Source organism: Callospermophilus lateralis, chromosome 4 (genome assembly GCF_048772815.1).
Source record: "Callospermophilus lateralis isolate mCalLat2 chromosome 4, mCalLat2.hap1, whole genome shotgun sequence".
Lineage (NCBI taxonomy): Eukaryota > Metazoa > Chordata > Mammalia > Rodentia > Sciuridae > Callospermophilus > Callospermophilus lateralis.
This window is the reverse complement of record NC_135308.1, coordinates 8,941,253-8,966,030: the sequence shown is the minus strand read 5'-3', so window position 1 is coordinate 8,966,030 and position 24,778 is coordinate 8,941,253. Positions and strand designations below refer to the sequence as shown.

Here is a 24,778-nt window from a genome sequence, read left to right as displayed (position 1 = left end):
AACAAGACTAAGGAGGCAAAAATGAGATTCAAACCATAGAGAATTTTAATTTTAATACAACCCTTCAGAACTACTTTTTGTTTTTTAATTTGATGTGGATATAATTGAATGTTTTTCGTTTTTCGTCTTAGCCAACCTCTATGCGAGCTATCCGTGCTAGATATGACCCTTATCTACAGACAAGACACCGGATAGAACAGGTAAATTTTTTAAACGCATTCTTTTAAATTAGATTTTTGTCCTTAATAAGGTATTTTTGCTTGGGCTGGGATTGTGGCTCAGTGGTGGAGTGCTTGCCTCACACATGTGAGGCACTGGTTTGATCCTCAGCACCACATAAAAAAAATAAATTATTGTTGCTTTATTTGGGTTTGGCATGAAATAAAAATTATGTTTTCCCCCTTTGAAATTTTTAATATTTGTCTGAGGGAGGGAGATTGTTTAGTGTTGCACAGCCTGGTCAAAGATCTATTTTATTGAAAGACAGTATTATATTCTTTAAGGGTTGTATATTCTCTAAATTTCTTTCAGGTTGTAGAAAGTCATTTATGAAGTGTTTGAAAGCTTTTAGACAATTGGTGAATGAGTTAATTTTAGCTTCGATAAGCCTGGTCAAGAAGTATTATGACTGGTTTGCTGGGTGAGGACAGAGAAATACGCAAAGTGGTGTGAGAAACTTTTGGGGTATGAAATTGTTTTATGTCATGGTCATGGTAGTGGTTGTACAATTCAAATGTGCAACAGATTTCATTCATTGTGTACTTGAGGTTAGTGGGTTTTATTGTAAATAATTAACTCAGTGTTGCTGATTAAAAACAAGTTTTGTATAAGTCTGCACTGTTCAAGAAATCTGAACATTAATGGACTTTTTTGGTTGTTTATAATTTTACTTTAAACTTGTCCAATTTTAAAAATATGAATACCACAGTTGTCATAGTTATATATGTGGTAGGGCAAACTTAAACTCTAAAATGAAAAGTACATACCTCAGTCAATAAGTTGCTTCCAGGTTTATTTAACTCTATTAGTGAATACCCTGCAGTTCTCATTTCATGTCACTGTCCCGTAAGCATATGTGGGACAGTATTGTCAGCAGTAGGAAAGGGTCTCACCTGGGTAAGCCTAGTAGTTGGGAAAAGTATGTTCTGAAGTGACTTTGGCTTTTTTTTTTTTTTTTTTTTAAGCCATGATACTTGTGTAAAATGTACAACTCTGCTTCAATAGAATGTGAATGTTTGTTCACCAAAAAAGAGCATGGGTTTTGTGTTATTATTGTTGTTTTTTGCATCTTATTCATTTATTTGGGTGCTAAGGATCTAACCGAGGGAGGAGCATGGGTTTTAGAGATTTGGAAACTAACAGAACAATTCTTTTAGCTGTTGGTCCACTAGAATCAACTGAGTAACTTCTAAGACATGGGGCAGATCTGTACCTCTGGAGATATTGCTTACATCTGGCTTAGGGTCCTCCTGGCAAGAAATTTTGCAAAAGCTGCCAGGGGATTTTGATGTATATCCCTTGTAAACAACCATAGATTTAGAAGTAGAGTATTCTTTTAGTGTCAAAGTCTAGATGTATACATATCCAATTGTTGTTGTTTTTTATAGATTGTTGTTTGCCATTTCAGAAACAAATATTTTTAAAGGTGCCTTTGTCTACAGTTACTATAGTCATTTTTTATTTGGTAATTTTAGTTCATAATTTGGTTCTTTGACTCTGATTTCCTCAAGCCTGAGATAGAACAAGAAACTTAAATACCTGTTTTTAAAAAAGAATCTTGACTTATTGTAATTGACAAAATGAAAGATTATGCTGTCCCTTAGTAAGAAGAGACATAGTATTTTTTTTCATCAGACACTTTCATTTTTTTCCTCCAGAAAACAGGCTTGAGAGGCCACCTGTGCCCATAATCTTCAATTTTAAACTGCTTTCTTGATTTTCCTTCTAATCTAGTGTTTTTGTTTCTCCTGTTACTTGATATCCTGATGAGGTTGTATAATCATACAAGCATAATTGTTTAATAGTCATAAACGCATCTTCCTTAGTCTCCAAGGAATACCAGAGTCTGGCATAAAATACATGATCAGTGAATATTTGTGTTGTATTTTATCACCTTTACTGCTTTCTAGATGATATTTCTGGTGTTTTTAATTTCCATTTAACTCTGAAGGTATTGGAATTAAGCCTCTTATTTTAACTCTCACCTTCACTCATTTGATCAGTAATTTTTTTCTTTCAGACTTGAGTCTGTTTTCTTATACACAGAATTAGTTAAGTGTGTTTAATTGCATCTCATTTTTAAACTATAATTGTGAAACACTGCCAAATAAAATTAGAAATTTTGCAGTAGCCCCTTAGAGTAGTTGCCTATATCTTTCTAATGTTGATGATAAATTTATTTCTCTTTCAGTTAAAACAACTTGGTCACAGTGTGGATAAAGTGGAGTTTATTGTGATGGGAGGAACATTTATGGCCCTTCCAGAAGAATACAGAGATTATTTTATTCGAAATTTACATGATGCCTTATCGGGACATACCTCCAACAATATTTACGAGGCTGTCAAGTAAGAAATTCTTATTTTTTTTACCCTGTCCAAAGTAATTGTCATTTTGTCCTCCTAGCAGCAGCCTCTGAGAACGCTTTTTAGCCTTCATCCATGGTCTTATTTCCTGTACTTTCTCCTGTTTTGTGTAAAAGGATTATTTTCATTGAAATAATCTTTTAAAAAAAATTGAATTCGGCCCATTGATGTAGTAGTGTTCTCAAATAGAGTCACAGAATGTGGTCTCTAGAAGATCTTTTCAGACTTAGGCTGATCTAAAACTATAGGGTCTCAACTAAGACTTCCTTTGATTGAACTGGACTTTTCAGCCCACCTAATAAGAGGACTGGGTACTTACTATCAGAGACATTTAGCTGTTATAAAATCTAATGACTGTCATTTAAAAACTTAAGTTATCAGTGACTGTTAGTATTAGTAATTTCTGTTTATGAATGGGCTCTGTTTCATGCTGCTATAACAATACCTGACACTAAGTACTTTATGATGAACAAAAGTTTATTGTTTCATTGCTCTGGGGACTGGGATGTCTAGTATAAAGGTGCCAGCATCTGGAAAAGACCTTCTTGCCATGTCACCACCATGGTCATCATGGGTCTATATCAGAGCTGAGGAGGAAGGGACATGAGGAATGGAATAAGGGAAGATATTTCCATTTGCTCTGTGCACAGGCATTGTGATAGCTGTTTGATTCACTTATTTAATACTAATAGTAAGCCTTGAGTTAAGTATTCAGATTATCTCTGTTCTTCAGATGAAGAAACTGAGGCACCTTGCCCAGAGTTGCACAAGTCATTGGTGGAGGATTGGGGACTACACTGTAGGCAGTTGTGCTTCAGAGCCTGAACTTACTGCAGTGGTAGAATCTGCTAGGTGGAAAAATCGAAATGAGTGGCTTTGTGTGTGCGTGCACACATGTGCGTCATCAGGGCTTGAAACTATTGGAAGGAAATGCTCGGTTTTTCTGATGTATCCACCACCTCAGTATTTTCTGGCTTTTCTTTTATAAAAGGTTAGGGAGTATTATATAGCTAATTACATGGTTGTTCAAATAGTGCCCCTCCTAGACTTTTTTGTGATGGTAAGTAGGACCAGATTTTAAGTGGAACTAAGGGTAGCCTTATTACCCATATGAAAGCAATTCTTGGCACATAGTAGGCTTAGGTAAACTTGTGAGAGGCTTTTGAAGGAATGATCAAATGACCTTGGTAGGTTTGCCTCTTGGAAATGGGGATAGGGATATTGTTTTAGTCAGCTTTTTTGCTGCTGTAGCTAAAGGACCCAACCAACACAATTATAGAGGAGGAAGAGTTTATTTGAGGGCTCCTGGTTTCAGAGGTCTTGGTCAGTAGAAGGCTGGCTCCATTCCTCAGGCCTCAAAGTGAGGCTGACATCATGGCAGGGTGCCAGAGGGAAGCAGCTCACGTCACAGTGATCAGGAAGCAGAGAGAGAAACTCCACTCTCCAGACACAAATATATGCCCAAAGCCATGCCCCAATTCTCATCTCTTCCAGCCACACCCTACCCCTTCAGTTACCACTCAGTTAATCCCTATCAGGGGATTAAATCACTGATTGGGTAAGATTCATACAACCTGATCATTCCTCCTCTGAACCTTCTTGCATTGTCTTGCATGCGAGCTTTTGGGGGACACCTCACATCCAAACCATAATAGCTATCTTTGTGTACTGTCCCTCTTTCCCCTATAGCTGTCCTCGAGTTTGTAAAAGAAAAAGAATAGAGGGGCTTTTTCTTAAATTTACTATCTTGGGTAGCTCCAGGGCCTGTGTGAGGAACTCGCTACTGGACAGTGCATGGTAAGCAGCCTTTCATTCGGCTGACCCTAGGGAATATGACAGGTGAGTTCTGAGACCTCAGTCATGTGATCTGTTCCCCAGGGGCTTGGAAGCAGGATGAGATGATGACTATTTTTACTGCTCATTCAAAACCTGATCATTCATGGATATGAGTCATGCTTAGTAAAACGCTGAAGTCTTCAAACTTTTAAGGAGTAATGATGTAATCCAGCTCATTCCTCTTAATACTGAAAGATCAAACTATAGCTTAGAAAAAAATGTGACTTGAGGGAACAATTACCTCAGAAGGTGACTGACGGAAATTCATTCAGCTCTGAAAATTCTCTGGGGGTGTGATCTGTCAAGACCATTTAATTTTTCTTCCTGAGCTTATATATATACACTCCTTTCTCAGTGTAGATTTCTTGAGTCGATGATCTTGCATATTGAGTAAAATTGAGCTATAAATATCTTAAATGTTTGCCTGCCCCCTCCAAAAAGTCTGCCACACACAGCTTTCCACAGTCTGCAGTTTGGTCCCTTGATCATCTGAAGCAGCCAACTAATTTGATCTCTAGGATGCAGCTAGTTGACACTTTAATCATTTGAAACCCTTTAACAATTTTGCTTTATTTATGGGAAGTTTTATATGTGCAGAAATGTTCTAGTTTCAGGTGGTGTCGGAGTGTAAGTTATATGTCACTAGGGTAAAAATGGGGTTTTGTGTGATGGCTAGCTAACTCTGGATGGCAGTGTGTTTGTCTAAAAAGCCCTTGGAGAACAAAGCCTCTTTCAGTGGCAAGTGAGGCAAAGCCAGCATTGTTATTTCTGTTCTTGAGTTTACCTCAAGAGGGCAACACACACTTTACTTTCAGATAAAAATTTGTATATGATTTGAGCCCTCATTGTGACAGATCTCATGAATGGCTCTTATGAAATAATAAAAGTACAATCCAGGAGCCATAAAACCCTTCATAATGTCATACTGAGTCTGCCAGCCCACACTCCATATTTTGCTCTGGTCTCCATACACTGAGACAATGTGGAAAAGCCAATTTTTGGACTCTTTGTTGCTTTGTTTTAATAGGGTTTTTGCTGTAATAGGGTTGTTATTCATTCTTAGAGAAACAATTGTGTTATTTGTAGAAGTAGTAGTCTGATTAGCACTAGAGAACAGGAGAAAGAAAATTATTTTCAAATCTTAGCATCATTGGGAAATAAGGAACAGCCCAGAAAAAAACTGTCTTTGAAATACTATGTTTTGTTAAGATTCTTTGGATTTAACCTTGCTGTTGCTGCCTTGCATAGAGGGTGTTCAGGAAAGCCCCTTTCCTCAAGGATGTAGGTAATAAATTTCAGGTTCATCTTATTGCTAATTGACGTTAGTTGTTTTTGCTTATTAACCACACTGGTGTAACACTGACTTTCACAAGCCTAAAAGGGTGTTTTTAAAGATTCATTTTAAACTAGGTTAAAATTACATATTGTGGCTGATGAGTAAATAGTTTTTTTGTTTGTTCGTTTGTTTTTAATTTTGTTGTTTTATTTGGTACTGGGGATTGAACCCAGGGGTACTTAACCAGTAGGCCACATAGCCAGCTCTTCTCCTAATTTTTTATATTGAGACAGGGTCTCACTATGCTGCTGAGGCTGGCTTTGAACTCACGATCCTCCTGCTTCAGCCTCCCAAGTCACTGGGATTACAGGTGTGATCACTGCCCCTAGCAAATCAACAGTTTTTAAAGAGTTTTCATTCAAAACAGGGCCCAGCTTCATTATTAGCTCAGGTGTTCCTGTTTTCCTGTGTCTAACCTGAGTAAAGGTCTACTTCTTAATGCAAGAGGAGTCAGGGCAGGGAAAGCCCCAACAAGGTGAGTCTGGTTATCATTTGTGCAAGTTAGTACCAAGCAGTGCACAATATCCCTGTGGATAGAGAAATTGGAAAGCTTAGTGCCAGAGGTCTGTTCAAGGACACAGCAGACAGGGAGGAGTCACTGCATCAACAAAGTGCTGACCACTCATGGCTGTCAGCTACTCTGAGACTCCCCTGTAGTCTCTGGAGAGCATCCTTCACTGGTGACCACCATCCCCTAAAAATCATGGCTCTGGAAAAGGACCATCAGTGGGCTCTGAATCACCCATTCACCAGAATGCATATGTTGCCAAATAACTCAGAACAGCCTTTTAGAAGAGTTTTATTCCTTTTTAATCAGCTCTGCCCAGAAGCAGTTTTACATTCCATCTTTAATGCTCCTTGGCTGTTTTCATAAGATGCAATTTAAAAGGGTAGTTACCCATTAAGAAGTGGTGAGTCACACATTCTCCGTTGGAATTTTTAATTGATTTCCGTTCCTTAACTTTTTTTTTCCCCCATCGATGACTTTAAATCCTCCAACTGTGTCCTTATATGTCTTAGAAAAGCTAGAGTGCTAGGGAATACTGGGTTCCAGGCCCCAAAGACAGATTCATAGACTTGCACAGCTATGAAGGAAGCACAAACAACCCACGTAGGCTTGAAAGAGCTGGGACTGGCCCTGCACCGGCCCTCTTCAGCCAGGCCTCAGAACCTCCCGTACTCCTTCCCGCTCACTGATGTGTTGATTACTTCCTTCCATCGCTACCTCGGTTTTCATAGATGGCAACAAGGGTCCTTAACATTGTCTGGCCAGCCAGGATACAGATTTGGTCAGGTTTTGGTATCAGTGTTGTGCAGCCTCAACAAAGCAAGTAAGAAATTGTTTCCTCCTCTGTCTTCTAGAGGAGCTCATGTGAGGCCAATGTTATTTCTTCCACAAGTGTTTGCTGGAATTCCCCAGTGAAACTGTCTGGGCTGTAATTCGCCTTATGGGAGATTTAGGTGATTCACTAATTCCTTTAACAGATAGATACTGGGCTACTCAGATTTTGTTTCATCCCTGCCTGTCCTTTTTAGTAAGTTTTTCAAGGAATTTGTTTATTTCATCTAAGTTGTCAGACTTGGGGATTATGTTTATAGTATTCTCTCAGAATGTTCTTACTCTCTGTAGGAACTTAGTGATCACCCCTCTTTCAGCCCTGGTGTTGATTCAATTACCTTCTCTTTTTTTCTTGATTGTTGTTCTTTGGATGTTGTTTATTTCTTCTCCATTTATTTCTGTTTTTATTTTTATTCACTATCTTTGGGTTTTCAGTGCTCTTCCTTTTCTAGTGACAAGTTGGGTATAGAAGCCTGGCCATTGTTTTCAACCTTTTTTCTCTTCTTATAAATATTTACAATGCTATTTTTCCCTCTAAGCACTGCTTTACCTGAATACCTGCATTTTGATACTTTGTGTTTTAATTATTATTCATTTCTAAATATTTCTTATTTGATCCATGAATTGTATATCCATGAATTGAAGCCTACTCAGTATTTCCATTCTTAAAATTTATCAAGATTTATCTTGTAGCACAGTATATATTGTCTCTCTAGGTGAATATGGCATGTGTATTTGAAAAGAATGTACATTTAACGGTTTAGGTGTTAAGTTCTGTAAGGATCAGTTCAGTCAAGGTTGTTGATGGTATTATTCAGACGATATGTTGCCTTCACTATAACAAACACCTGGGGTAATCCACTCACAAAGAGAAAAGGTTGATTTGGGCTTGCTCAAGAGTTTTGGAGGTTTTAGACCTTGGTCAGTTGGCCCCATTGCTTTTGGGACTGTGGCAAAGAAACACATCCTGGCACACAGTGTGGCTAAGCAAAGCTGCTGCCTCCTGGTCAGGACATAAAAGATAGGAAAAAGGGGCCAGGGTTATGGCTTAGTGGTAGAGCGCTTGCCTAGCATGCTGAGGCACTGGGTTCAATCCCTGGCACCACGTAAAATAAAATAAAGGTATTGTGTCCATCTATAACTAAAAAAAAAAAAAAAAAAGAGGAAGAAGTGTCCTCGATCCCACAGTGTTCTTGGAGCGCAGCCCTCCGTGACCTGAAGGCCTTCCACTGGGCCATGCTTCAAACAGGGCCAAGCTGGGGAGCAGGCCTCTCACTTGGGCCTTTGGGGAATGTTGGGTGGTAGCAGATAGTCCTGGTCTTTGGGATTTTGCCTTATTTTTTTACTCTTGTCTAGTTTTATCAATTGCTAAGAAAGAGGGATTTCCAAATCTCCAACCCTTATTCAAGAATTGCTTATTTCTCCTTTTAGTTATTTTAGTTTTTTACTTCATGTATTTTGAAGGCTTGTTATTAGGTAAATACACATTACTGTTATGAGTTTCTAATTTATGGATAAAAATTAACACTATAATTTCGAAATGTCCTTTTGTAACCCTAGACTTGAAGTTTTCTTTATTTTATATTAATTCAGCCATGGTAGTCTTGTGTGCTTTCTGTTGCCCTGTGTTATCTTGTTCCGTTCATTTACTTTCCACACATGTGTACCTTTATACTGACAGTGGGTTTCTTAGAGACTGTAGTCTGTAGTACTTGGGTCTTGTGGGGGATTTTGTCCAAAATTTTGATGTTGTCTTTTTATTGGAATGGTTAGTCTGTTAACAGTTGATGTAATTATTGATAAATCAGTTTATATTGATGGTTGAATTTACATCTGCTAGTTTAATTTTACTCTTACTTTGGTTTTCAGTGGGAAGAATAATGTTTTAATGAATACCATTATTGTCTAATTCCATATAATGTATTTTTTCCTATATCTTTCAATAGGGTCTGTCTTCTTAAGAGAGAGGATCTCTTATGTCTTAAGAGGATCTCTTATGTCTTAATTAATTCAATGTTAATTGAATGCAATGGAAAGAGCTTTGTATTAAGAATTAGGAGGGCCAGGGTTGTGGCTCAGTGGTAGAGCGCTTGCCTAGCATGTGTGAGGCACTGAGTTCCATCCTAAGCACCATGTAAAAATAAACAAAATAAAGGTGTTCTGTCCATATACAACTATAAAAAGAAAAAAATTTAAAAAAAAAAAAAAGAATTAGGAAACTTAAGTTTTTAGATGGGTTTTTTTTTTTTTTCCCCCTTGAGATGGAGTCTCACTCTGTTGCCCAGGCTGGTCTCTAAAACTCCTGGGCTCAAGCCATCCTCCTGCCTCAGACTCCTAAGTAGCTGGGATTATAGGTGCCCATCACTACATCTGGCCATGCTTATTTCTGTTATTACTTATCATTATTACCTGGTATAAATCACTTATTTGCTCTGTATTTCTTTATCCATAAAAATGAGGTGGAACTAAATTGTCTCTGATATTATTCTGTCTCTGACATCTGTGATTCAGACATTTCTGTTGAAATGAGAATTTTTATCTAAAAGATGTGTTTACAAGTTGTTTTTCATTTAGCAGTTACTTTCTAACAATGACAAGTTTTCTGTAATGCTTTTATGTGTATAAACTTCAAATTTCAATGTGGTTATAATAAAGAATGTAACATCTGATGTTTTTTCTTTTCTAATCAGCATGTTGATTGGAACTATAAAGTGGTGTGTGTGTGTGTGTGTGTGTGTGTGTGTGTGTGTCCTGTAGAAAGAGAATAAAAAATGTCATGGGATGTTTTTGTATAATAAGCCTTGTTGACTAGCGTGGGTAAGGCATAATGAGTTTAGATTCTAAGCTACGGTGTCGTCAGGTTGGTTTTTCATAGGTAATACTCATTTAAAAACCAAGATTCTGTTCCTCTTTTTCCTCACCTTGTGTTGGGCAAGACCAATTGACCAATATCTCAAAAAAATAGGGGTGGGGAGTTATTCTTAAATTCCTTGAACATATCAAATACCCAGTTCTTAAATCACATATATCACAAACCAGCATTGGGTGGAACACCATAGTTTATTGAGGAATTTTCCAGATATAATCATAGCAAAAAAAGGAATTTGCTACAACTGAGGGATTAAAAACAGGTGTTTTTTGCAATCCAGACAACTTTGGCTCTGCACAGAAGTTATAAATTCTACTGACTAACTTTGGGACTATAGATGCTGAAAAGTTTGTAGATTATGACTAACGAAGGTAAATATTTCTTCTGTGTGCCATTTATTTACTTCGCAGTTTGCTTTGAGCAGTTAAGTTTGAGGGCTTGGGTTGTCTGTGTAGGTAACATCATGTCGGCCTTTTGGGATCCTGGGCCTAGAGCTCCTTAAGCTTTCAGGTAGTCCTAGACTAAGGCACATCCAGTAGCAGAAATGACCAAGTTTTGAAAGAACTGCAGCAGATTGGTAGTAATGAGAGGTTCTCTTTGATGCCACAGCCTTCTTATAAAGAATCTAAAGGAGGTTTCCAGAAGATAAAGGGATTTTAAAAGCAGTGTGCTGTCTCCCAACAGTGCCCTGCTTGAGGCCTTTAGTGCAGGAGACAGTAAGTGATAATAGATGCTACTTTTACAGGCCGCTTGCCTCTTTCCAGAAATAGAAGCACTCTTCCCAAGAAATCATCTGTATCTATTTATATTTCCACTACTCTGGCTTTTTGTTTTGTAGTGGTTTTTAGAATTTTCTTTGTGTCTTATCCCTGCAGCTAGATTTTTCAAGCATTTCTGGGATTAAAAAGTAGTGTATTTTTAGTTTGCAGTATCACTGACCTAGGGAGGGTCCCTCTCTAAGGGTGGATAAAAGGAAAGATAACCGGTAAGATTGAGAGAGGCTGCTGTGGGAGTGAGGAGAGACCTCCTCTGTCCCCAGTTTCACCTAATTTGGGTATTCATTCTCTAGACTTCGAGCCCATTAGGAGCTTCCTATCTAGGTGGAGAGAAAGATGTGTCCACAAATAAATAACAAGGCAAGCTATTGTAGTATGACAGGGTGCTTTGGGAGTGGAAGCACAGAGTTCTTACCCGGGCTCTAGGAAGACGGCATGATAGGAGAGGTGTATTTAATCTGTGTTTTGAAGACTGGATAACAAGGTCTTGTTTGCTTTTAAATTCCCAGGTTATTGTCCTATTTCTCTCCACTCCTACTTCCTACCTTCTAATTATACAAAAATTCTGTTACCATTAGTTATTGACTTAAGTTATGCTTGCCAGAGAACATAAGCATCCTTATAGTCGCCATCACTCCTGTGGCATACAAAAAAAATAGCATAGGATTCAGCATAACCCCACATCAATAGGAGGTGTATTAAAATGACCAGGTAGTACCACAGAAAGACAGTGAAATTGGAATCAGAACACCCCAGTACAAGTCCTTTGGGACTATAGATACTGAAAAGTTTGTAGATTATAACTAACGAAGGAAAAGTCCTGGCTTCATCTCTTAGAAGTTAATACATTTCCTGTATGCCCAAGAACCTAAGAAGTCTATGGCCTAGGGAAAATAGAGGAATTGGCAGAATTAATGAATTATTAGACTATATAAAGCATTAAAATATTCTTAAAAAGATACTGTGAGCTTATGGGAGGCGTGGCCTCAGCTGTGTTCTTTGGGAGAATATGTCCTTCATTATTTTTGTTGTTCAGATTTGATAAGAATTTCTACTTAGTTGCATTTTAGGTGAAAATACAATTTTGAAAAGAAACCTAAAATTTTGACTTTTAGCAACTTTAATTATTTGTTTCTGCCTCCATTTCTGCTTCCTGCAGGAGATAATGTCCTCCCCAGAGTAAAGATATTTTTGAAATGGTGTTAAATATTTGAGAATGAGGTTTGCTGCTGTGTTCTGACTTGTGAAGAGACCTTATCATCCCTGCAGCAGCTTTCCCCACGTGTCCTCTCCCGGGCCTTTGGTGACCTGTGCAACAGGAAGATTAGCTGGGAAGTTTCCCCTTTCTTCTAGACAAATTCCCGCTGGTGTAATTGCCTACCCTCTAGTTTATCCCAGTGGTACAAACTAGTATTGTGCCACCTGGCTCGCTAACTTAAGGGCATCACTTAAGAAAATAAGAAATACTGCAGGCTTTTTAAAAAATATCAGTTAATAGGGGAGGTTATGATATAATTTCAGAATGCCTATTTTATGACATTTCTCATTTACTTTTAAAAATATACTCATTTAGAGTTTTCTGCCCTTTCTGTTTTCATCAAGCATCATGTAGTTTGCTTTCTCCATGATATGTACATATTTATTTTTATTTTTTTCAAAAAGTTTCCCTCAAGCCCAGTAATTGCTCTGGAGGAAGGTGTGTTTCATTTATCCTGTGGCACTGTGTACTTCTCCTTACTGATGTCGTGGTACCTGCCTGTTTGGGAGGCATGGAACTTTCTCATTCTCTCGTTTCAGAGAAGTCAATGCCTGAGTGTCCTGTCTTAGGCAAGATTTGATAAGACGTGAGCCCATTTTTGACTAGTAATTCATCTTTTAATAACTCTACTCATTGTTTACCTTTTGACATGTTGCCTCTGAGTAACACAGAAATAAAAAGCCAAAGAGTTTGAATGTCTAAATTAGAGTTAGTCTTCCAATTCACTGATTCTTAACTGTCTTAATAATTATTATTTATATTCAAATAAGTTCGTTTTTACTAACAATTAAGATGAAGAAATGAGCCTGAGTAGTTATAAAATTGGGGAAATTTTGTGATTTTTACTTTTTCCACGAAGAGCTACAAACTTCTTTAGAAAGAAGGAAATAAAGGCAAAAATAAATAAATGAATGAATAAATAAAATTTTAAAAAAAGAAAGTCTCTCTCACCCTCTTCAAAGAATTGAGAAAGTTGTAACAGTGGGCACTGAGAGGAAGGAGGTCAGAGATGTTGGGGAGGAAAGGTCTGCATCCCCAGCTGCATTGTCTGAGCAATGTGTTAAGCAATGTGGCAAGGATTTTTAAAGGAGGTGGCCCAGCTTCAGATCCTGGTGTGGATTTTATTAGCTCTAGACCCTTGGTTGGACAAGCTATTTATTCCCTTTGAACTTCAGTGTCTGTCTGTAGAATGGAGATGACAGGGCATGCCACAGAGAGTTAGTGGGAGACTCCATACTGATGAGTGTATGGCCGATGGTGGCCTCTGTCCAAGTGAGCTCCTGTCCCTCACCTCACCTACGCACTGAGCTAGTGATCTGACTTCTGTGTGCCAGCACAAAAGTTGTTAACTCAAAAAACTTAAATCTAAAGTGGTATACTAATCTGTTGCCTAATTTTAATGAGTACTAAAAATGTTTCCCAATTTTATAAGTTATTGCTAAGATTAAACAGACTTGGTAAAAAGATTTCTGTGTATAGAGAAGACATTTAATCTAAATTATTGCTATGATCATTGCACGTAACTCCCTTTTCCCTTTTGTTTCTTTAAGATGACTCTAAAATACAGAATGGGAAATAAATAACGCAGATGGTTTTAACTTATGTGAAAAATGGTTGCTAGGAATTGAAAAATAGGTTTTCATAGTTGAAACCACTGTTTTCCAGGAGATGATTGTTGCAGCATGCTGCACGAGGAGAGTAATGATAATGAAGATAACATTACAATGCGCTAGTCACTTATGTCAATCCTGTGAGGTGCAAGTTCCGTTATTATCTGCACTTTGTAGATAAAGATCCAAAGCACAGAGAGGTTAATAGCATTCCATTTGTGTAGTTAGGAATAGCAGGGCCAGGATTTGAACCTAGGCAGTCTGGCTCAAGTCCATGTTCTTAACCATTGTCTCACACTGATAGAACCGAGAGAAGGCAGTCCTCTGAGTGGGAGTAAATGACCCAAAGCTGCAGCAGGTTTGTTGTTTTTATATTTGCTCTACAGATATTCTGAGAGAAGCCTCACAAAGTGTATTGGAATTACTATTGAGACTAGACCAGATTATTGCATGAAGCGGCACCTAAGTGACATGTTGACCTATGGCTGCACAAGGCTGGAGATTGGGGTGCAGAGTGTCTATGAAGATGTGGCCAGGGATACCAACAGGTAAGGTGGCCAAATGATCTTTCACAAGCCTTCCTCTCCCACTGGTTCTCTCTGCATGCATACCAGTCCTCTCTTCTCTCTGGCTAGCTCAGAAAGAAGTTTGGGTTTCTCCTTTCCAAGTCTTTCCTTCTGTCCACGCTCTTTAGTCCATCCTCTCTTCCCTTTGTTTTCATTCTTTCTCTGGGGACCCTCTTCCAGTAGCCTATACACATGCTGGTACCACTCCCTGCCCTTTCCTGTGGAGGAGCAGGACATGGGATGCAAGGTCAGTAGTAGCAGTAGGTCTGTAGCAGGAGAGAAAGCCAGCAAAATTGGCAGAAAGAAAAGGGTTTAGATAAGAAGGCAGTTGGATAACATTTAAAAAAATTGGTTTTTGTGAAAATGATTTCATTTGTTAGGGAAGTAGAAAAAAGTTTGAGACAATGGGTATGAATTAGAAAGTGTAAAAAAAAGAAAGAATTAAGAGTTGGTAGAGTCCAATGAAGTTCTCTTCCCTAGAAATGCATCATTGAACTGAAGAGAAAAACTGTTGAAGAGCTGCCCTCTAGAGAAGTCTCTGGAGAGGCAAAGAGAGTTTCTCCAAGGTCAGGGACACTTTCTGAAGAAAATTATATCCAAACTAGGACTTAAAGGGAGGAGAGGAGTTCTGTGTAGTAGAGGAAGGTTATTTTAGGCAGAAAGAAAATACCATCAGATTCCTGAGGATGGAACTGCATGGCAAGCAGAGGACTAATTAGGAGGAGCCGTGAGAGATGGCCTCCAGAGCCAGGCCCTAATCAGCAGGCAGGCTGTGAGCTAAGATAGGAACGGGTCTGCATTTCAGAAAGCTCACTTTAGTTCCAGTATGGGAGGTAGATTAGCAAAAAGCAAGCTGAAGGGAGACAGACTGGTTAGGAGGCTGTTGGAGTAATTTAAGCAGAAAATACTGATGTCCTGGAAAAAAGTGAGGGGCAGTGTTTGGTGACTGATTGGAAATGAGAGTAGGAGGGAATAGGAAGTCAGAGAGGCACAGAAAGAAGATGAGTTTCATTTTGGATATGCTAAGTCGTAGGTTTTTGTTGAACAACCAGTTGAAGGTTTTTGCTTTAGAACAGAGCTAGCCAGCAGAACATACTGCATGGATCAAAATGTTCTATATCTGCACTCTTCAGTAGGATAATGCAACTCAGGAACTTTCCTTTCAATATTTCCTTTCAATCCATTTAAATAATTTGAAAAACAACATGTACCTAGTGGCTGCCATAATGCACAGTGTAACTTTGAAGTGTTGGGTTTGGGTGTAGAAGTCTTAAGAGAGGTCTAACTTTGTCATAGAACTTTGGAAGTCATTAGCAAAAGGAGATGAGAAATTGAAGCCATGGAAATAGATGGGAATATCCAGAGGGTGTGAAATGGAGTCCAGGCTTCTAGGGTCTTTGTGTGGTGAGTGGGAATGTCCTGGGGTAGAAGGGATTGACAGGCTTCAATCTTCAGTTGCCTCCTAATGGTTACTGAGGCACACTTCCTTTGTGGGTATGGTACTCAGATGCTAAGAGGATTCACCCACGTGGCCCCAAATGATTCTACCTTGTCCTAGACCATTCTCTCTTCTATTTTTTCTTTAAGGACTCTCCAAACAGATCAGTTAAATCTATTTTGTATTGTAGGTTTCACTTTTCCTCTCTCTACCATTAATTTCACAAGTCTTAAAGGAAGGGATCTTTAGCAAGCTGCAGCTTCTGCATGGTTTTGAGCTCATTGTTCTTGTTTTAATATAGGTATTTACATTAGTAAGCTTGTTTTGATAGAGATACTAAGTCAGATAACTTTATTATATGTTAATTCTTGTTAGTCCAGTATTTATTCCCAGAACTTTGAATAGGTGCATAAAGAAATTTTTGAGAAATATCTCAGAAGTAAAAAGATTTATTTCTAGACCCCTTCAGAGATAGGGATGTAAAGAAAATGGCTTTATAATAAGATTCTGTGTCCTCAACCATGTGATTCTTGAGCTTATATATTGTTTTCCTGTGCTCCCCTGTAAACTTTGATGTCCGTTTATTTGTGTAACAGGTAATGAATTTTCTTCCCTCAGGGGCCACACTGTGAAGGCAGTATGTGAGTCGTTCCACCTGGCCAAAGATTCCGGATTCAAAGTTGTAGCTCATATGATGCCTGATCTGCCAAATGTGGGACTAGAAAGAGACATTGAGCAGTTTACAGTAAGTGTACCCTCCTCCCAGGCCAATGTAGGATGCCTCTGCATGCTCCTCATACCCTCTTTGTGTAATGAGGCAGCACCTCCTCACCGTAGAACAATAGAAATGCAAAGAGAAGTCCCCAGAGCCCAGACACACTCTGTTTTGTATGTTCTTCCCAGGATCTTTTAATGCTTAGGCTTTCTTAGGGCTGAGGTTGTTTATGCACATAATGACACCGGCACCCTTATGCTTAGTTGTGTAGAGATGGTAATTCTTTCATAGCTTTTTCACTTAACGTTGTAAGAAGAATTTATCCAGTTGCATCCTGATTTCTGTTAAGATGTTTACATATTAAATGTAATCTGTCATGCTTTGCTTCACTACTTCCAAAGCTCTCAAAATTTAGGACATCACCAGTTTTCGATATTATGAATAACCGTGCAGATAAACAACTTTATAACTTTTTATAGCATTTAGGTTTATTTCTTTTGTTTCAGGTATTGAACTCAGAGGCACTTGACCACTGAGCCACATCCCCAGCCCTGTTTTGTATTTTATTTAGAGATAGGGTCTCACTGAGTTGTTTAGTGCCTCACTTTGGCTGAGGTTGGCTTTAAACTCATGATCCTCCTGCCTCAGCCTCCCCAGCTGCTGGGATTACAAGCGTGCACCACTGTGCCCGGCTAGGTTTATTTCTTTTTTTTTTTTTTTTTTTCTTTTTTAAAGAGAGAGTGAGAGAGGGGGAGAGAGAGAGAATTTTAATATTTATTTTTTAGTTATCGGCGGACACAACATCTTTGTTTGTATGTGGTGCTGAGGATCGAACCCGGGCCGCACGCATGCCAGGCGAGCGCGCTACCGCTTGAGCCACATCCCCAGCCCTAGGTTTATTTCTTTATGATAAATTCATTGGAGTACAATTATCTAATGAAGGTACGAACATTTTAAGAATCTCACTGTATTACTCAGTTGCTTTTCAGAGGTTTCTAACAGTTTTGCATCATTTTCAGTAGGACTTCCTTTTTCCCCAAATAATCCTCTTGTGTTTATTTTCTATATATAAACATGAAAGGCATGTAATTAGTAAATACAATCCAAAAATACAATTTAAGATTGTAAAGTTTAAGTGGCACTTTTGTCCATTAAATTAAAATATGTTAATTATTAAAATATGTTAATTTAATGGATAAAAGTGCCACTTAAACTTACATTCTTAAATTGTATTTTTGGATTGTATTTACTAATTATATGTCTTTCATGTTTTGGAATTGTTTTCTCCTCTGACCAATTATTCTATTAGGATATGAATGCTTTTTTCCCCCCATGGGTTTTGGGGATTTAACCCAGGGCCTTGTGCACGTTGGGAAAGTGCTCCACCACTGAACTACATCCTCAACCCAGGATATGAATATTTTTATTTTAATTTCATGATTTTTTTTTCAGTAAAGATATTATGGGCTCGTTTTTTTATATTTGTTGCATGTATTTTCTCCAACCTATTGTGGTCTTATCTTTTCCTTCATTTGTCAAACTGATCTTTCTTTTTTTTTCTAGCTTCTGAGCTTAGACTGCCTTTTTATTTTCTTCTAACCTTTCAGTTCTTTGAATTTTAATATGTAACTGTAACTTTGAGGTTTGTTGGTTTGTTTGTTTGATAGTTTCATGTTCCATGTTCCATGTTAATTTTGTTTGGGAAAATGAGATTGGTTGGGCCTTTTGTTTTTCTTTGAATTTTCAAACAAGGAAAGTATGTTTTAGGGATATCCTTTTAGAGAAAAGACAATATTTATCAAGTTATGTCATCTACAAAAATACTTTTATTTTGCTCTGTTCAGAAAGTGGAGTTCATTTTATGTTGCATGTAAAGTTATTGATTCTTCCTTTCCTTTTAAAGTTAATTTTTATTATTTGTCAAGTTATTAGACTACAGCTGAAGCCTGTTTACAAGATTGCATTAATTCACAGATATCCCCGTTAATAATCCCCCATCTTGGTTGTGATAGAAAACTGTTCAGAATCTGCTAAAACTAAATGTATCTTGCATGGCCCATCAAATCTCCCACAGGTACATCCAACAGAAGTGTGTATAATATCATCAAATTACTTGAATATTCATTAGCAGTACAGTCCATAAATATTGATGTAATCATGTGAGGAAATAAGAATGAACTAATTACAACTTCATGCAACAACATGGCCAATTCTATTCAACATAAGATTGAGCACGGGAAGTCAAATTCAGAAGACTACCTAGCACACAAAGCCATTCGTGTGAACTCAGAAACTTTGGGTGAAGTTTGGTAACTGTTTCCTGTTTGGTAACTGGAAATAGGTATAAGGTGGAGTTGTGAGATTCTGATAATGTTCTTTTTCTTGAATTGAGTGACTAGGTGCTAATTATAAGCTTTGTAAAAATTGTCAAGATGTGCACTTATGATTTTAATATTTTTCTGTGAAAACCCAATAGAAAGTCTACATGAAAAGTTTCAAAACTGTGGGTTTTTTGCTTAGAAAATCTTGTTTGGCCTATTTGAAATTCACAACTTATCCTGACCTAATAGGCACTGATTTTGGCATTTTTAAAAAAAAATTTTTAAGTTGTACAAGGACACAATACCTTTGTTTTATTTATTTTATATGGTGCTGAGGATTGAACCCAGGGCCTCACATATGCTAGGCAAGCACTCTGCCACTGAGCCACAACCCCAGCCCCTGATTTTTGCATTTAAAAAAAAATGTGTTTCCCCCTGCTTTGTCACATTTGCCCGGAATTCCTTATTAACAACCACAGATGTATTTCCTTTAATGTGTTTTGTTCCACAGGAAGGGTTGCTAAGTCAAGCGTCTGCTTGTGTAATTGCACAAGTCTGCAACATTTTATCTCTGCAGAGGATGAATCACTTGGCCTGGTATGGGTCCATCAAACCGCTGCCCAGCCCACTAAGATGTAGTTAAGCTGCATGTGTTAGTTAAGAAGTGGCTTATGTCTCATACTTTATTGTGTAGGTCAGTTCTGCATCACTAAGAGTATAATCATATTCATTTGCATCAGTTTCTTGTAAATTCACATTTAAAAAAAATTGACACCTAAAAATCGCATTTATTTCTAAGATAACATGTCATGTTTCAGTATAAGTATATATTGTATTATGTCCAAGTCAGAGTAAATATTATGTGTCTCCTCAAATATTTATCATTTCTTTGTGGTAAAAATATTCAAAATCCTTTCTTCTAGCTTTTGTGGACTATATAATATACTGTCATTATCTTTGGTCTCCCTACTGTGTAGTAGAACCCCAGAAATTATTTTTTTCACATTCTTAGATAATGATAAGTACAGTGATTATAGCTATATATTATAATAACAGCTGCTTATATTTTCCAGTAACTCAGATTTTTTCCCTTATTTTTATTGGTACATTATGGTTGTACATAGGATGGGATTTGTTGTTACATATCCACACATGCACACAATATAATAATATGATATGGCCAGTATCACTCCTCAGCACTTCCCCCCTCCCTTTCCACCCCTCATCTCTGGTCCCTTTCCTTTACTGATCTCTCTTTGATTTTCATGAAATCCACTCCCACCTTTCTTTTCCTTTTCCTCTCTAGCTTCCCCATGTAAACAAAATCATACAACCCTGGCCTTCTGAGTTTTGACTTATTTCACTTAACATTATGGTCTCTAGTTCCATCCATTTTCCAACAAATGGCATAATTTCATTCTTCTTTATGGCTGAATAAAACTCCATTGTGTGTGTGTGTGTGTGTGTGTATATATATATATATATATATATATATATATATATATATATATATATATACCACATTTTCTTTATGCATTCATCCATTGATGGACACCAAGGCTAGTTCCATAGTTTAGCTACTATGAATTGTGCTGCCATAAACATGGGTATGCATGTGTCACTATAGTAAGATGACTTGATCAGATTTATTTTTCTTATAAAGCTGAAAGTCTCTCTTTTTTGATGGCGAATGTTTAATATCAAGGAATTTGTCTGATATGCATTATCTTCATCCTTCCCATTTATCCTCAGTTAGGGCCTATTTGTTACTCAAAATAACTTTTAGCTGTTTTGGTATTTTATTTTTTTAAAATCAGAGTACTCCTGCATGACCAAGCTAAGGGTTGCTGAAAATGTTCAAACAGTGTTTCCTTCTTTTGAGGAAAAATTTATCTCCAGCAATCTTTTAATAATTAGAAATCTTTTAGTCTTAGTTAACATTTTTCTTGCTCTTGTGATACTCAACAGTTCTTTCATCTTCACTGAGCTGTTTTTCCCCAAAAAGCCAAAGCAGTGAAGTCAGAGTTTAGCTGGGGTGCTATAGTGTTTGTTGCTGTTTGTTTTTTAATGTAAAAGCTTATCACTGAAAGTGGTATCTTGGAGTAGAGTTACTACAGATTTTATAGCAGAAAAAACCACCTGGAGTAGCCTCAGCAGAGGAGGAAGCTGGGCCTTAGGAGGTTAAGGAACTACAGGGTCAGAGTTCAGTCTCAGGTGGAGCCCAGGCTCTTAGCCCAGCACTCTTGCCCTGCCTGCCTGAGTTTGCCTCTCAGGTAAGGCAGTCTGATTTACTGTGAATGACTGCATGTGGCCTGAATGATCCATAGGAAATCCTCAGCGGTAAGGTCATAGATCTACTTCAAAACTCCCTCTTTTTTTTTCAGTTATTTTTTATTTGTATCAAAATAAACTATGAAAGTCTAAATGTAGTGAAAAGTAGGACCCTTTCTCCTTAACTGAGTATAGCCTGTTTCTTACAATGCCCCAGCTCCTGCTGCCTCACCTCCCTACGCTGAGGCTAATTACAGTCTCACCTCTTAGGAAGATTAACTGAGCACACAGGAAATGCCTGGCACATCATACCAGCAGCTGCTTTCATTCCCCTCCTGTGCATTGCCCCCTTTCATAGTTACCCTCCTTTTCACCCCCATTGTGACAGCTTGGGTTCAGGCTCTCCTTAGGTCCCCTGCTCTTCCTAACTAGTCACCCTGCTGCCAGCCATGTTCCCTTCCTATGTGTCATTCACATGGCCACCAGACTCATCACTGTTAAATTCATGTTTATCTTTATTATATATTATGTAATAAAAGCTTTGATAAATAATATTTGAAAATCCAATAATACTAAAAAGAGTATATCAAAGAGTAGGAGTCCTCTGCTGTTCTCAAGTTTCATATGTGGGTTTTGTTTTTCTTTTCCTCATACTTACCTCTACATTTCTTAATCCTGTACTTAGATTGCTGTTTCTTGATTTTTCAATTTTAGGTAGATCACTTGTCTTGCTGTTATGATAGTTGAAAATGTAATACGTTTATCCTTTCTTCCTGTTCTCCCAATATTTTTATATCACTTTTTAAAGTTATATTACTAGTCAGTGTTTACATTTTAATTTCTATATACATTATTGTTCACATACAAGTAATGTACTATACCTACTTATTATGTAATTGTATATACTTAGCCAAAAGTGACAGGAAGATTTCATGAGTGACCTAATTTATTTCTAGGATTACCAGTTGCCTTACTTGTTCTTTTTTTTAAACATTTTTTTTAGTTGTATGTGGACACCTTTATTTTATTTTTATATGGTGCTGAGGATCGAACCCAGTGCCTCACACATGCTAGGCGAGCATTCTACCTCTGAGCCCCAGCCCCATCCCATTACTTGTTCTTTTTAACTTGTGCAGTATTCTGTGTACCTGTAACTTTCAAATGTATCCATGCAATGTTAAAGCCCCCTTAGTGGATTATCTTGTCACACAGATATTCTTAGTTCCTTTTTAGTGTTAGTAAGTTCTTAGCTCCTAGAGACTTACCTCTCACGGGTCCTATCTTCCAGCTCCAAAATGGACTAGAAAGCTCTTTCTCATACACAAGTGTGTTCTTCGGGCTTCTCTGCTTTCTTGGCTTAGATCCTTTATTTTTGAGACCTCAGATTATCTTCTTTGTTTTCTCCCTCATTTTTCTGCAGCACATTTTCCAGCAGAAATTTTTCCTTTAAAAAAAAAAAAATCACCATGGGAAATAAATCTTTTGCATGTTGAAAATGTCGGTCTACTTTACACAGAATTCAAGGAAGACAATTGTTTTCCCTCAGATTTTTCTAGGGAATTACACTAGTGTTTTTTGGTTATTAATATTACTCTTATGGAACCCAATATTTTGATTCCTAGTCCTATATTTCTTAGTCATTTTTTTTAAGATCGATGTGATTTTTTTAATGCCTTTATATATGGTGCTGAGGATCGAACCCAGCACCTCGCACATGCTAGGCGAGTGCTCTACTGCTGAGCCCCAGCCCCAACCCCTATATTCCTTAGTCTTTAATCTTAAAATGTATATACCCTAGATTTCTTTCCCCAGTTGTACTAGACATTGAAAGACCCTGCCATTAGGGAAACTTTCCTGTAAAACTTTCCTGGATAATGTCCCTCCTTTCATTGTCTCTGTTCTCTTTCTAAAATGTCTGTTAAGCAAACATTGTATTTACCAGATTGATCATCTAATATTCTTATGTTTTCTCTTTTGCATCTATTTTTTTTTTCTTATTCTGCTTTTCTACTATTTTCTCAACTTCACCTTTCAACCTTTGTACTAAATGCTTTTTTTTTTTTTTTGTAGTTTTAATCTCTTATATCTTGGTGGTTTGATTTTTTTTTAATAGCATCCTGTTCTTATTTATAGAGGTAATGGATTTTTTTATCTCACTGAAGGAATTATAGTTGGTTTTTTTTTTTTTTTTCTTTATGTAATGCCTCTATTTCCATTTTTTTTTCTTTTTCTTTTGGTGTTCCATCATGTCCTGGGCTTTCCCCAACTTTCTGGTGATCCTTAGTCAAATGTTCATGCTTTAAGAATGAAAGGCTGAAAAACAGATTGCAAGCTGTGAGTGGCTGGCCACTGGTATGCTTCACTGAAAAATGTTCATGTAATAAACTCTTCTTTAGAAGATTCCTAATGTATATCTTGAACCCTTATGTAGGACCATTTGATAAATGCAGAGATGAACTCTCCAGTTCTTACTTGACTGGTGGGTGGCATGGGTAAGTCACAGGAAATTGGCTGCTGACATCCACAGAGCAGGGAAGAGGCTTCACCAGTAAATATGTTGGCTTCCCTCCCATTGTCAGCCTTGGCACTCACCCAGGCCTTTCTTTGGGCCTGGAATGTTGGAGTACAGAGGCTCTCTAACTCTCCAGGGAATGAACTTTCTCTTCTGCCTGTACAGGAGTAAGGGATAAATCCCTCTTTGCAGACTCTGATCCGGTGCCCCTTTTCTATTTCCATGTCTTCCTTTCATCCTGCTCAGTTCCTGGTACTTCTGATCTTTAAGCCTTTCTGGGACTCTCATGTGACTGAGTAGCCTTTCACTAGTATCTCCTTAGTATTTTTCTTCACTTGCAAAGCCGTTTAGAGTTTTCCATTCTTATTCCATTTTCAACAAATATGCTGCCATCACTTTTCCCCACTCTTATCTCCTTTGCTCTCTTTATTCTTGTAACTTTATACGTCTTTAAGATCTTTGGTGTTATTTTATTGTGGTTTTGGAGGGAGAGAAACACATTTTTTATGTTTAACATTTTCTATGTTTAACCAAAATCCCAGAATCAATTGAATCTGTCTTCATTTTTACAAAAGGAGTGTTATCAGTTTACATGTCTCCAGGAACCTGAAGTAGTTTTCTGAAGCCTGATGTTCAAAGGTGGATTCTAGGTGGAGATTGCTTTCTATGTGCTGTTTTTGGGTGACTAGAATATATATTAAACACCTAATGAATCTTTAAAATATATGTTATAGAGAAAATTACAGAAGAATATCTATAAGACCATGTGGTGCATAAAGAATAGAGCATATTAGAGTGCCAAATCAATGAGAAAGATCAAAAACTCTACTTGCATTTCTTTGTAAAGCAAATTAAACAATGGAATGTTTTGCAAGAATAATGTTACAAAAGATTTTTTAGAAACATGCAAAATCAAAATTAGAGCAAAGTCATGTCAAGGAGAGTGCCTCATGTTTCTTGCTGCATCCAAGTAAAGAAATAAGGCAGCCAGTGGGAACGTTGTAGTACAAAATATGACCATGTGTCAAAAGCAGATGAATTAGATGTATTACTCAGCGTCCAGAAAACAAATGGACAGTGTGCAGCCCAAATTAAGGATGATGCTAATTGGCCTGAAAAACAGGATGAAATAGGTAATCTAGAGATCAGCCAACTTTTCTATAAAGGGCTGTGTAACAAACATGGTAGGTTTTTATAAGCCAGATGGCCTTTGTCACAAATTTTGTTTCTTCCCTTTTTTCCTTTTTTGTTGTATCCTTTGTTTTTGTGAAAACTTTTTTAAAGTTTAAATAATTAAATATATTGCATTGTTAAAGAAGGCTATAGTCTGGAAGTAAAAGACATGAAA

At 37.5% G+C, this 24,778-nt stretch overlaps 1 protein-coding gene across 2 annotated transcripts in view; it reads left to right on the top strand.

The window, feature by feature from the left end:
* The window catches only part of Elp3 (elongator acetyltransferase complex subunit 3), an 82,212-nt gene that overhangs the window by 15,460 nt on the left and 41,974 nt on the right, over positions 1-24,778 (top strand). For both annotated transcript variants that reach the window (XM_076852269.1, XM_076852270.1), the window contains 4 exons: positions 132-200; positions 2,411-2,565; positions 13,994-14,155; positions 16,230-16,356. In XM_076852269.1, the coding sequence (XP_076708384.1) occupies positions 132-200; positions 2,411-2,565; positions 13,994-14,155; positions 16,230-16,356 (513 nt within the window). The remainder of the gene's footprint in view (positions 1-131; positions 201-2,410; positions 2,566-13,993; positions 14,156-16,229; positions 16,357-24,778) is intronic.